We start from the raw sequence: 13,992 nt of genomic DNA, 5'->3' as shown, positions 1-13,992 counted from the left end.
GGGGATGGCTTCCTCATGCCCCCAGTCCCCCAGACAGGGCTCTGCCGGGAGAGAGCAAAGGACCCTGAGGGTGCAGCACCCTGACTCCGCAGACCAGAGAACAGAGGCCAGACAGCTCAGAGTCGGGAGTGCTTGGACGTTTTCAGGGACAGGCTCTTAGTTTCGGTTCTGGTTCTGATGAGAGCCAGGCTGGCACTGGGCTGGGGCTCCTTTCTGGAGGCTGCGGTTTGGGGTGGGGACACACAGGCCATGCAGCCTGAAGTCACCACCAGGGGGCGCCATCGGGAAACAGTGAGTCAGCACCAGAGGTGCAGGCCTGGGAGCAGAAGCTGCCGCCCAAGGGCTGCGCCCCAGTGTCGCTGGGATCCCCAGGAACCTGAGGGGCCTGCACAGGCCAGCGGGGTAGGGCAAGGGCTCCTAGAAGCCCCCAGTTTCCATGATCCTTCACCACCCAAAGACTTATGGCTGTGATTCAGTCTTGTCTTTATGTGCTGGTTTTGTCTAGTTGTGGGTCTTTAAACAAAAGTGCAACGCACAGCAGGAACGGGGGCACCTGAGCAGGGTTCTCGCCATATCTATGCTCCTACTTCCAGGCGAGGACCTCATTCGGCCAGGGGTGGGCATATTCTTCCCACATGGAGCTGGGAGCTGAGGCATTAGGTAAAGCAGGAGGCGTGTCTATGCCTCTGTTGGGCACTTTGTGTGCCTGTCAATGTCCCCTCAGGGCACAGCCCCCTGATATCCCCTCACAGAGTCCTCTCACGGTTCCCCTCAAGTTCCTCACATGGCTGTTTCCTTGATATTCTCCTCAGGGCATCTCCTCAGGATGTTCCCTCCTGGCTTCCCCGGATGATGTTTCCTTCCTCGCGGGGTCTCCTCCTTATTTTCCCCTCGTGTCGTCCCCTGAGCCTGTTCCCCTCGTAGGGTGCCCAGTGGTTTCCCCCATGGCATCTCCTCACGAGGTTCCCTTCACGGCTGCCCTCATGGTGTCCTCTCGTGACATCCCCGGATGCTGTTTCCCTCATGGTGTCCCCTTGCGGCCTCCTCTCACGCTTCGCCCTTCGGAGCGTCTCCTCTTTGGGTCCCCTCATGATGGCCTTCGGGGTGTGCCCTCATGGCGTCCCGCACCGTGTGCAGCAGCGGGGTCGGTGGCGGTGACGAGAGCGGCCCTCATGCGTCCCGCGGATCCCCCAGCGCAGGCCGGTCCACAGCCCACGGGCAGGGCCGTCACGGAGCGGAAGCCGAGTGCGTGCCACCCGCGCCTGCGTCCCGGGGCTGAAGCTTCCAGCTCATTCTCCAAACAAGCTTGGGTTTTCTCTGACCTCAAAACAAATAAATTAAACTGAAATAAATCTTAGAGATGGTTATTAACTGACAAATGTGTTATTCATGGAGCGCCTCAGCCATTCACTCAGATGAGAGACGGTGACGAGCCCGGTCTCCATGAGGGCAGGCGGCCGGGCGCTGAGGCCACCTTGCTATGGTTTGCCCAGAACGTTTAATCCTCAGCATTTTGTCCTAGCCTCCTAGAAAGTGCGTTTTGAAGGAGATGCTATTTTTACGAGATGGTGAGAGAAAAAAGGAAGTTCTCCCAGCAGCGTCCCAGGTTTGCGCCTGTGGTGTCTGGCGTGTTTGAGTGAAGGTCTGGGGCTGACGGGCTCCGTGTCCGTGGGGCCGCCTCTCCATTTCACAGGTGGGGCCAGGGTGGGTGGTTTCGCCGGATCAGCATCACTCAGGCCTTTAGGATCAGAGACTTTCCTTAATCCGTGCACCCCAGAAGCGTAAATCCTAAGTCCCCTCCGTGGCCTGGTAGGCAGAGGCGGGGTAGCTGGGCCCAGGTCACCGGGCTCAGGCCCCCTCTGTGCCTCACGGGAACCAGCGGAGCCCCAGCCTGGCTCACAGGGCAGCATCCGTTCCTGCAGGTGGTGGCAGGGGGACACACGGAGACCTGAAACCAGGGTGGAAGGTGCGCCTCCCCCACCCTCTGCGCACTGGGGAGGCAGCGGGCACGAGTCAGAGGGAATCTGAGCAGAGGCGTGCTGCGGCCTTCCCTCCTTGGGAACCTTCCAGCAGGGGAGCCTGTGGCCCCAACTCCAAAGACACCCCGACTTCCACATGTCTCTAGGCAGCAGGGCGGAGAGCACCAACAGGGCCACGCCCAGGGGCACACTGGGCTGGTGGCAGAGTTCACGGCCTGAGTCTTGCTGGAGGAGACAAGACTGAGCTTTCTGCCAGTTGTGGGAACAGGGAGCCATCGATGGCAAACAACTCTCAGTGACAGTGCTGACAGGCGCCCAGTCCCTTCCACACCCTCACTTGCCTCCCACACCCAGCCTGCAGGGACCCTGCCTGCCTGAGGCACCCATGAGACAAGGGGCGTGAACCCACAGCCACTCTCTTCCTACATGGGGAGATGGGCATGCTCACCATGAACTGGGAGGGCAGGTTGTGAAACCAGAACCCTTTGCAAGAATAGGTGGCTTTCAGGGATGATGGGGAGATGGACATTTTGATATATCTGGTTTCAGCTGCTAGCTGCCCACATAAACTTCATGAAAGAAAAAAAACCACCAATATTGCTACATTCCAGGGAAATGAATGCGTTAAACCCAGCTGGTCTGTGTGGTCATGGGATGTGGCTGGGAACTCCAAACGCTGGAGAAGGATCAGCTAGATGCAAAGGCTTTCTTGAGGGTCACTCTGTGGCTCCCCTGGAAGCTCAGATGGTAAAGAATCCATCTGACAGAAACTTCCCTCCCACTTATAGGTATTTGTGTCCCTTTCCCCTGATGCTGCAGGGGGCCCCATTTCTCAGTCTCTGGGCCACTCAGCATTCTTCCTCTCCAGGCCCAAGACCTCATTCATTGTTAATGGCTACCGGGGCTGTTGTGGAGACGTCAGTGCCTCCCAGCCTCTGGTGTTGTAGGGAGGCCGGGACAATGGTGACCACGTGGGCCTCAGTCTGTAGTTTTGGGACCCTGAGTTGAGGGGCTGGAAGCGTGGCAACTCTCCCAGGGCCGAGGCTCCCACAGCAGCCAGGATCTCCCCAGGCATTCTGGGCCCACTGGTGCCCGCATCCCATCCTTGGGTGGTGGACTGTGGCCTAGAGGCTGAGTCCCCCTCCTCTGCCTTCCTCTTGGCCCAGGGTGAATAAAAGAGGATGGTGAATTTCCTCTTAAGCAGGACTGAATCTGGGGTGTCTGTGTGTCTTTGGATCTTAACGAGGTTACATCAATCAGGCATCTGCAGGGCACAGCCCAGAGTGTTCTTCAGGCTGAGCACCCACTGACCCTGAATTGGGTGTGCCCTCCTTGTAGAGCCCAGAGCTGACCCCACAGCCATGTGGTATGAGGCAGGGCTGGAAAGTCTCACTGTGGGGTAGAGGCTTGGGGTGATCTCAGCTCCGGTGGTCGAGAGACCCACAGCAGACTCTCGGGGAAGCTTCAGGATGTGGGGCTGAGGTGGGTCTTTGACCTGGGATCTGTGCTGCCCTGTGAGGATCTTTGCCGTATCGCACCTCCTGTATATGAACAGCCATCCACTCGACGGTGTCTGGAAGTTGTGTGTAGGTGGCTTGAGCTGGAACACAGGGTGGACACCATCTCCTGGAAACCTCCTATCCACTGGGCCCTGGTGGTTTTCCTATGTGGTCTGACAATCAGGCCTCAGATGCTCCCAAGTCCTGGAGCAGCGTTGCGTATGATGTGAAGCTGGTTGCAGATGTGTAACCTCAGTGATCCAGACCCCGTGTTGCTCCAGCCTGCGTGCGCGTCAGGCGGCCTCAGTCTGGCCCAAGGCATCTCTGAGGCCTGGCTAAGAGGAAATTGACCTGATGATACATTTAGTTGATTTAATAGGTCTATTGATAGGTATGCCAGTGGCTCTAAGATCGATGAAGGTTTTGCTATCTATCTGGGACAGGAATGGTGAGCTGAGGTTGAAGACGTATGTGCTTAGTCGCTTCAGTCGTGTCTGACTCTTTGTGACCCCATGGACTGTAGCCCACCAGGTTCCTCTGTCCATCGGATTCTTCAGGCAAGAATACTGGAGTGGGTTGCCATGCTCTCCTCCAGGGGATTTTCCTGACCCAGGGATCGAACCCACGTCTCCTGTGGCTCCTGCGTTGCAGGCAGGTTCTTTACTGCTGAGCCACCAGGGAAGCTCAAGGGTGAATGGTACTCCCCCAAATTCATATCCACCCGGACCTGTGGGTGGAAACTTCTTGGGAGACAGGGTCTTTGCAGATGTAGTCAAGACAAAACCATCCTGTCTGGCCTTAATCCCGATACGACTGATGTCCTTATAAGGAGAGACGATTTTGGATGCTGGAGGAGGCCGTGTGGTGACAGGGGCAGAGGGTGTAGGGTTGCAGCCACAAGCCCAGGAAGCACTCACCGCCGGCTCCACCAGGAGCCGGAAGAAGCCTGGGGCAGATTCTCCCCGGAGCCTCCAGGAGGAACCAGCCCTACCTCGGTTTTGAACTTCTGGCCTCCAGAACGGTGAAAAAATTAATTGCTGTTGTTTCAACCACTAAATTTACAATTCATTCTGGTCTCCAAGTACAGATTTCATCCCTGCACGCCCCCTGCTCTGGGCAGGCTCTCTGGCTTCAGGACAGGAAGGTGTGAGGTGTGCGGATAAAGGGGTAGACGAAAGGAACCCATGTCCTTCGGTGCCTGGCAGCGTCAGGTGAGGTGTATAAACTGGGAGATTGTTGGCAGAGGCCGTGGCACTCGTCCATGCTGGTCACACACATGTCACTTCCAGGACTGCTCTCCACGATGCAGTCAGACACAATTATAACTGCACCCCCCCCCCCCCGCCCCACGCTGCTACCCAGCTACCCATCTTTCGTTTCGTGTGAGACTTGAAAAATAGAATTTTCTGATATTCCTGAGTTTGTAGGGAGCCAAGACACTTGTTTCACATCCCCAGCCAGCCAAGCACATCCTGGTCCATTATAAACATCTTGCTCCAGTCAGGCTTGTTCTTTCATAAAAATGATATTTCTCTGTGCTCTTTTGTGGTCATCTGAAGAGGCCACCAAAGAGGAGGCAGTGAAATTATGCAGCCAAAAAAAAAAAAAAAAACCAAGATTGGTCTGTGGTGTCAGTTAATTTTAAAATATTGTTACTTCCTGGATATTTTGGATGCTTTACAAAATTTGTGATTTCTTTTCTCGTTCCAAATAAGCATTTGAGTCTGTCCCAGGACTTGTACTGGTGATTTTGTGTTAATTTCCTTAGAGAGCCCCTCTTGGTGTTCATGAGCTCCAGGTTGGAGTGAGCCTTCGTGCCACACTCTAGGGCGAGCCTGGAGAGGAGCTGGGGGCTGGCCATATTGCTTTCAGGTTGAGTCCCTGTCAGAAACCCCTGCAGATCATCCAGGATAACTCACAAGCTGCCCCTGCCCCCCTCAGAAGCTCAACGCTGACTTTCTCACAAGTTGTCTAGTTAGGATAACACTGGTAGCCCCGTGATCCTGCTCCACTGCCCCACTTGCACACCAGGGAGAGGAGAAAGGAGGGCAAGAATGGGCAGGGGCAGGACCAGGAGAAAGACAAGGGGGTCCCCAGGTGGGGATGGGGGTCAGCGTCCAGATGCCCCAGTCTTCTGGTTCACTTTCTGCTGGGACCTGATTTATGTCCAGAAACTTGGAGTATCAAGTCAGTCAGTCACCACTGCAGCCTGGGGGCTGGGTGTGGTCGTAGGGAGAGGCCCGGGGCATGTGCCCAGGTTGTGGCTGCCTGAGTGGCTCACGATTCTCCTTCCTGTGGGTACAAGGGCTGGAGAGTGCTCAGGTGGGCTACCATCCAGTATGTTGGTGCACCAGGGTCCTGGTGAGCAGCCCCCAGGGCAGAGGGAGACCCATGCCTGGACCCTGAGCCCGAGGGTTTGGAGGTCCTTGAAGAGGAGACAGACTCTGGGCAACCAGGAAGAGGAAGACATTTCTCTGTCCTGGAAGCCTTGGGCTAGAAGGCCAAGCATCCAGTGTTGGCCCAAAGCCACACATGTGTGTGCCAGGTGTGTGCACGTGGCTAATGCGTGGCCAGACAGCCGTAAGAGATATCCTCCTGGGAGAGCCCCTCCTCTGGCTGGACGCTCCTGTGCTGAAGGTTCGGGGTCCTGGGTGGGGTTTGGGGTGGGGGCGGATTAGGTTTGCTGGGTGACCGCTCCTGGCAGGGGCTATCTACCTATCTACAGACACTTCAGGTGTGAGGGGATATCTATTTCAGGGGCAGAATCTTGCCAAAGGCCCTGAGGATGCTAGCAAAATTGTAGGCAGGAAGCAATAAATGTGTCTGACTTGTCAAACACGCCCCATTCCAACCTCATCCTGCCTTTGTTCATCACCAGCACTCCCTGGGTGCCTGCCCGCACGTGCCAGCGTCAGTGCCAAGGGCAGAGGGTGAGATGGACGAGAGGCCCGCGGCCTGGAGACAACTCCAGGGATGAACGAGCAGACCTGCGGCAGGACACACAGCACCTGGTGGGAGGGGGTGCAGAACCTCAGGGGCCACAGGAGTAGAGGACTGAGGAGGGGGAGAGGGTCAGGTGGCGTATCTGGGAACAGGGTTGCAAGCAGAGGCATCAGCACACGCATGGTCCCCAAGGCCAGAGAGTGCCTGGGGTTTCTGAGGGCCTGCAAGAGGGCCCGTGTGGCTGAAGAGGGGCAAGATGGGCCTGGGGGGAAGGGTCTCTAGGGCACTGCAAGGACTCAGAGCTAAACTTCCTTTAGAGAAATCCTTGAATGTACCGATTAGCAACTTCAAAAATTAAAATCAGTCAAAGACCCAGACACAGTATTTCTTTCTAGGCTTCCTGCCTTGGGTGTGCAGGGGCTGAATGGCTTAATGTGAGCCTGTCCCACCGTGATAGCAATATGAAAATGACCTTTGAATGACTTCAAAACACCTTTGGTCTGTTTTAGGCAAAATGGAACAGATTTCCACGGCCCCCAAAGCATGGTGGTTCCCGTGCCGTTCCCACTGTGGCTTAGGGGCCTGGCCAACGGGGGTGGAACAAACCCAGCATTTCTGGCATGAACCTTTCCTTAATCTGGGAGATGCAAATACAGTCAGTTCTAGACCTGGACTCTGGGGGCCAGCGAAGCTGTTCGTGGTCGTTACCCTCCTGTGGGGACGGTCGCCAGGCACCGTGCATCGTGTCCCATCCGAGATGCTTCATGGTGAGTGAGGACTCCCAGATATCTGGCCTTCTGCGTGTATTTGGACTCCTTTTTTTTTTTTTTTTTTAATATGTATTTATTTGGCTGTGTCAGGTCTCATGGGCTCTCTAGTTGTGGCATGTAAGCTTAACTGCCCTACAGAACTTGGGATCTTAATTCCCTCACCAGGGATTGACCCTGCATCCCCTGCATTGCAAGGCAAAGTCTCAACCACTGGACCACCAGGGAAGCCCTGGTTGGGACTTTTTAGCTGTAAGACTCACAGCAGCTCCTTTCAGGTTTTATTTTCTTCACTTAAAGATACATTTCTCAGCTCACTCGATGATTTGCTAGTCGGTTTAGTGTACTCATCCTGAGGATTAGCAATGTGGACGTTTCGCAAAGCACTGAAGGTAGCGCTTCTAGAAAATCCTTCTTTTTATCACATTATATGTACCTTTTACGAACATATTCAATGAACCACCAACCAGCTCTATCTTTAAAGGAACTTCTCTATGCTGAAAAGAAAAGGCCACAACGAGAAACCGGCAAAGGATGAAATAAGAGGGCTCACCCGTAAAGGCAAATATACAGTAAAAGAAGGAAACCATCCACACACACAGACAAGACAGCAAAAGCAGTAATCACGAGAGGAGGAGAGTACGCAGGCAGGATATTTGAAATGCACTGGAAAGGAGAGATCAGCAACTTAAAACAATCATGCACATATGTGTAGACTGCTGTATCAGACTCTCACAGTCACAAAAAACCAGAAGTCTGTTATCATAGATATACACACAGAAGAAAAAGGAATTCAAGTGCAGCACTAAAGTCATCAAATCATAAGAGAACAAAAGAGGAAAGGAAGAAAAAAAGACGTCCCACCCCACCTCCAAAAAAACAGCAATAAAGAATACACTCAGTGGGGTTGTACACGTGGGGCAGGTGGCGGAGAGGGGAGCCCCAGGGCTGGGGAAGACCAGGGAGGTTGGACACAGATTCCACCAGCAGCCACCTGTCCAGCCTCCCATCCAGAGGGGCTGCTCTACCCTTTGGGGGTGGTGGAGGAGGCCTCATGCATCATCTCAGGCCACTGATATCTTCATTTTGGTTCCACAAGTGCTTCCTGGAAGGTCCCTCAAACTGTTTCTTATTCATGTTCTAAAGACAAGAGAATGTCCATGATCAGCTGCAGACCCCAGACTGGGGCATCTCCCAGGTGACCGCAGCATGGACCTCCTGCCCTGGGGAGGAGCCCAGGCCTGGGTGGGGTGGTGGAGGGGGCGGGTCCTGTTAGGTCAAGTGCTATGGAATGTGAGATTTTTGCACTTTGGGCCCCAGAACCTGCTAAGGAGCCCTCCCTGGCATGTGCATCAGGAAGAGGCCAGGAAGTTGCCAAGCTTCCTGGTCCTCAGCCTGCTCTTCCCTGCACGTCCCCTCTGCAGAGTCCAGTGCACACAGCTCCCCAGCCCAGGCTCAGAGCCTCCTTACTTGGGGAAGTGAGGAGGATGGGAGGGATGAGAGCCATGCGCAGACACCTTTGCCTACAAGTGCGTCCTGTAGGAACATCCCCCACCCGCACATCTTAGGTCTCCTGGAAGGAGCAGGAAGCCCCCATGCCATCCCCTCAGGGGGTCCTAAGGATGGTGTGGACTCCATGGCCTGTCTGCGGTGGGGCATCTGTGTTCTGGGACTGGGACTGCATTTGCTGGCTGGGGTCCTCTGGGGCAGGTGTTCTGGCTCTCGGGGACCTCAAATGCTCCCCACTCTCTCACTAGTCTCGGTGGGTATGAGACCATGGAGCAGAGAGTCTATGCCGCGTCTGAGATGACCCCACCCCACCCAAGCCCACAGACGAGGCTCAGTGGCCAATACCTTATGTAGCTTGAAGTTCAGGGAGCCATACCTTTGGGACCAAGCCAGTGTGCAGATCAGCAGGCTGAGGAGGACGACCAGGGCAAGGATGGGGAATATTACCAGGATCTGCCTCTTGTGTTCAGGTTTAACATCGAAACAGGGTGTCGATTTCTCCAGGCCTGTGGGGAGTGGGCGGGACCTTCGTCCTTTGGGGGCACCCTCGAGGAGACATTGCCTGTGGTTGGGAAGCCCATGGGTGGGAGAGTGGCAGGGGGATGGTTGCATGGGATGGGCAGGGCTCCAGGCACAGAGGGTGAGGGTGTCTGTGAAGGGAAGACCCGAGGGGGCTTTCTGGGGGCTCCCCTCCTGTAGCTCGGGATGAAGACAGGAACACCTACCTGTAGAAGGTGTGAGGAGGAGGTCTTGTGGGTCTGCCAAAGAGACAGAGGGCAGGTTGGTGGGGGCCTGCCCAGGGCCTACCCTCACGTATTCCCTCCACCCTAGGTATCAGATGAGCCCTGGATACAGGAGTTCATGAAGGCCTCACTGGGTTCCCCACCAAGGGCTCAGCTAGGCTGAGGGGTGCCTTCTCAGCTCTTCCCACTGTTTGTGGTCCAGGGCAAAGCTGGACCCTTGTTTCCTGTCCTCAGCGCTCAGGGTGACTCTGACTGCGTATGACAGGCGAAGCGCGGGGAGGGAGCAATGGTGACTTGGGGAGCTTGCAGCCAATCAAGGGGTCGGGGCTGGGGGACAGGCCATGTTTAGGGAGGGAAGGCGCCAGCTCCCTGAGCAGACCGGGACAGTGAGCAGCACACTTGCTGGGACTGCCCTGAGAAGCTCAGACAGGGCACATCTGCATCATGGGTGGGGCAGGGTGGAAGTCCTCTTCAGGCCTCATTCCTGTGGCTCTGGGCACCTCAGATGGGCAGGAGTCACTCCTCCCGAGTTGCTCCCCACCCCTCTCAGCCAAACAGAGAAGCTCCTGGAATCAACCCCTCAACCCCGCCCTGCTCACCTGAGACGTTCAGGGTAGTGGTTCTGATGTGTCTCTGGCGCCCCTTCAGACTCCACTTGTACTGCCCTGCCTGGGTGTCCAGGGCTTCTTCAGTTACTAGGTACGCCTCTCCCTCCCAAATCCAGAGCTGCCATCCATCCTGGCAGAAGTTTCCTGGGGCCTTTACACTGAAGATGAGCTTCCAGGGTGCCGTGGGGTTCGCTTTCAGGGAGATGTTGATGTGGGAGAAGGCACTGGAGATGCTGCAGCTCATGGTGGCTGGCTGGCCCCTCAACACAGAAACCACACCCTGGGTGCAGTTGGGGCTCTCCCAGGCTGTGCGGGGGAAAGTCACCCATGTGGGTCATGGCTGGACCTCAGGACATCCACTGACTGCCCTTCCTGGGGTCACTGGCACGACCTGGAACCTGGGCTCCTCCTGGCCTGATCTTGGTCTCTCCTCCCACACCCGGCTTCCCCTGCTGGGGCCCCACCTGGCAGAGCTGGGACCATGCAACTTACCTTCACTCTGAGCACTTCTGAAGGCGGCCACGAGCCAGAGGACCCAGAGCATCCTGGGAGCGAGGAGAGGGGATGCTGAGGTCAGCATGGCCAGCAGGACGTGGAGGAGTTTTAAGGGGTCCCTTGTCCTCCTTACTGCTTTTGGGGACATTCCCTGGAGGAAGGAAAGCTGATGAGTCAGAGTTCCCTTAGGCTCCTTTGGAAGCCAGTGAGAGGGGCTGCACCCTGGCCAGGGTGGGCGAGGGTCCCCAAGCTCCTCCCTGACCCAACTGTGTCATGACCCTTCTCGACACCTTTATGATGTCTGCAGTGGGACCACTGTCAGACAGATGAGAAACACAGATGAGACAGGAAACAGGTCCCTGGGAGACAAGTCCAATTATATTGCTGGGGTTATCTTGAATTTTGTATAAAACACGCAAAACGCCTTGAGCCATGTGTCCTGTATACACGGGTCGTGACACACAGAATCTCGTGTGGCCGCTTGAACCTGACACCAGCCTGAGACCACCTTGGATGCCCCCAGCCCCTCTTCCGCTCTTGCATTCTGAGGATTGGCATTTGGGACACTTGGTCCACTCTCCAGATTGGCTTTTATCAACAAAAAGAGTCTTCCTGTGGAACTCATGAGTTACAGTCCGGAAAGCTGAACTTTCACTTCCTCTGAGACAAATGCTCATTTCAGGCTTTGGCATCCAGTAAAACTGACATTTGGGCTTCCCAGATGGCACAGTGGTAAAGAATCTGCCTGCCACTGCAGGAGACACAAGAGATGGATGTTCAATCCCTGGGTCAGGGAGATCCTCTGGAGCCAGAAATGGCAACCAACTCCAGGAGTCTTTCCTGGGACATTCCATGGACAGACTCAGACATGACTGAGCGACTAACACTTTCGCTTTTCATAATGACATGTAGCTACCATTAGGTACTACACAGAGGATGAGAGGGTTAGATAGTATGACCAACTCAATGGACATGAGTTTGAGCAAACTCAGGAGATAGTGGAGGACACAGGAGCCTGGTGGGTTACAATCCATGGAGTTACAAAGAATCGGATGCGACTTAGCAACTGAACAACAACAAAAAGTAGCTTCACTGCCCAAAAAATCCTCTGTGTTCCATCCATTCATCCGTCCTTTCCCCCAACTCCTGACAAGCATTGATCTTCTTACTGTGTCCAGAGTTTTGCCTTTTCCAGAATGCCATGGAGTTGGTACCGTTTGGTTTTGAATTCCGTGTCTCTCATTTCTTTTTTGCACTTTTGGGGGACTGGAGAGAAGGGCCAGGAGCAAAGGAAAGTGTGGATGGAATCGCTTCCAGGAGCTGGGGCCATTGGTGACCAGCTCCAGTCCTGACTCCAGGAGACTCTGGGTCAAACAAGGAGAGTGAAATGGCAAGGGACAGTCTCAGCCCCCAGATACCTGTGACTGGTGCTGTCTCCTGCTTCCCTTGATTTTCTAAACTTGCTTCTATTCTAGTTTACCGTCAGAAGGACAGCCTTCTTTTCTCACATGAGTACAGCATTTGTAGTTGAGGAAGAAAGAAGTCACCGGAGAGACACGTGTTCTGTGCACACACACGGATGTGATTTTACATACGTGGAATCAGCTTAGACAGCCCACTCCTGTCTCTCTCTTCTTGCCCTCTGTACTGTATGTACTGGGGTGAATGTTGTTGTTCTTTAGTCGCTAAACCATGTCTGATTCTCTGCAACCCCATGTACTGCAGCCCACCAGGCTCTTCTGTCCATGGGATTTCTCTTGCAAGAATATTGGAGTGGGTTGCCATTGCCCTCGCAGGGGGTCTTCCCGACTCAGGGATCAAACTCACCTCTCCTGCATCAGCAGGCACTTTCTTTACCACTGATCCATCAGGAAAGGGTGAAAGGTGGCCCCAAAATACACGTCCACCTGGAACATGTGAAGGTGACCTTCCTTGGAAATAGAGCCTTGCAGCCACAAATAAAGAGGAGGTCGTGTTAGAGCAGCCTGGGCCTCTGTGTTAGGTGCACGGATTTCTTGTAAGAAGAGAGAAATTTGTCAGAAACAGACAAGGGAGAGGCCCAGAGCTGACAGAGGCACAGACTGGAGGGATGTGGCCACAACTGAGGGGCTGCCAGGGCCACCAGAAGCTGGAAGAGACAAAGAAGGTATTTCCCTGCGGTCCTGCTGACACCTTGATTTTGGATTTCCGGCCTCCAAACTGGAGGAGGATAAACTTGGTTTTTTTGATCCCTTGTTTGGGGTCCTTGGTCACGGCTGCCCCAGGACACTCACACTGGCCCCCTCTTTCCCCAGACATCAGCTTTCCCCTCACTGGAAATATCAGGCACAAACCACAGACACTGGAGGGAGCATTCTGGGTCATGTTCTGTCCACTTCTCTGTCTGGGTCTCACTGTGTAGTGAGTGTGCTGCTGGTGAGGTCTGCCTCCCTGGATCCTGAAGCCTGACTTCCGTGGCTGCAAGGAGTCCCTTTGTCTTAGCTTGTGAGCAGCCCGGTCCCCTTGGCTTCTAGCTCCGCCTCTTCCTGGTGACACCTGCTGCTGTGGAGGGCTGACCAGCTCCTCCTGTTTCTGGCCCTTCGGATTTCCACATGGTCACTGCCTTTGCAAAGCCTTTGCTCCTCCTCCTGGGAGTGTCTGTCTTCTCCTTACAGCTTTCTAAGACTTTCATCCCTTAAAGAAACGAAGCGCCTTCCAGGGTAAGTAGCTTTCCATGATCATGTCTCTCCAGATCGTCTCTGAAATAAAGACTCCACGTGTTTATGTCGTCCTGTCTTTCTTTTCCCTGAAGGCTTCAGGGTTTTGTTTTAAAGCAGTCTTCGTTTGTTTGTGTAGAGTATCCTGTTGAAAAGGCTTCCCAGATGGTGGAATACCCATCAGGGTCAAATTTTGTCTATTTTTATGCTCAGATTGTGAATATTCCTCAAGGTGTGTTTGCAAGTGGCATGTCACAGGTCTAATCTTGCTTCCTTTCCAGGAGGACCAGTGGTGCCTGAGGCACGGAGAGTGAAGCACCCTGTCGCCCTGGCCAAGGCACCCGCCCCACGTGGGGCTCTTCAGGCCCTGCCAGCCACGAGGCACAAGCCACTATGCTGTCCATCATGCGTTTCCACCCCGGGAAGGCAGGCTCTCTCTAGGGCTGTCTATCTTTCCTTGGACATTCGTTTTTCATAAGAACATAAACATAGTTTTAATCAATGACTTTCTTTTTTTTTTAAAAACAAGAGTTTGGTGATTGAGTGAAGAGAGACAGCTGCCCTGATCCTGCCCCAACCTGCTCAGCATAATACACGAGAGGCTGAGATTTCACATGTGGTCAGAATCCAGTACCTGCCTTTCATCAGTTACCGGGAGAGGGCATAAATAGCTCATCACTAAAGGTTCTAGAAAGAGGTGTTGTAACTTCCTGTGCTGAGGCTTTTCCTCGCACCTCAGATAAAATCTGCTCA

At 54.4% G+C, this 13,992-nt stretch overlaps 1 protein-coding gene across 1 annotated transcript; it reads right to left on the bottom strand.

Moving 5' to 3' along the window:
* Positions 1–8,103: 8,103 nt before the first annotated feature.
* LOC128065003 (secreted and transmembrane protein 1-like) lies at positions 8,104–10,650 on the bottom strand. The gene is made up of 5 exons (XM_052658062.1): positions 10,541–10,650; positions 10,040–10,354; positions 9,423–9,455; positions 9,074–9,203; positions 8,104–8,328 (listed from the first exon to the last, which is right to left on the bottom strand). The coding sequence occupies exons 1-5, from the start codon at positions 10,626–10,628 to the stop codon at positions 8,322–8,324; spliced, it is 573 nt and encodes a 190-aa protein (XP_052514022.1). The 5' UTR covers positions 10,629–10,650; the 3' UTR covers positions 8,104–8,321.
* Between the last annotated feature and the right edge of the window lie 3,342 nt (positions 10,651–13,992).

This window comes from Budorcas taxicolor, chromosome 19 (assembly GCF_023091745.1).
Source record: "Budorcas taxicolor isolate Tak-1 chromosome 19, Takin1.1, whole genome shotgun sequence".
Taxonomy (NCBI): Eukaryota; Metazoa; Chordata; class Mammalia; order Artiodactyla; family Bovidae; genus Budorcas; species Budorcas taxicolor.
This window is presented reverse-complemented; position numbering and strand designations above follow the sequence as displayed.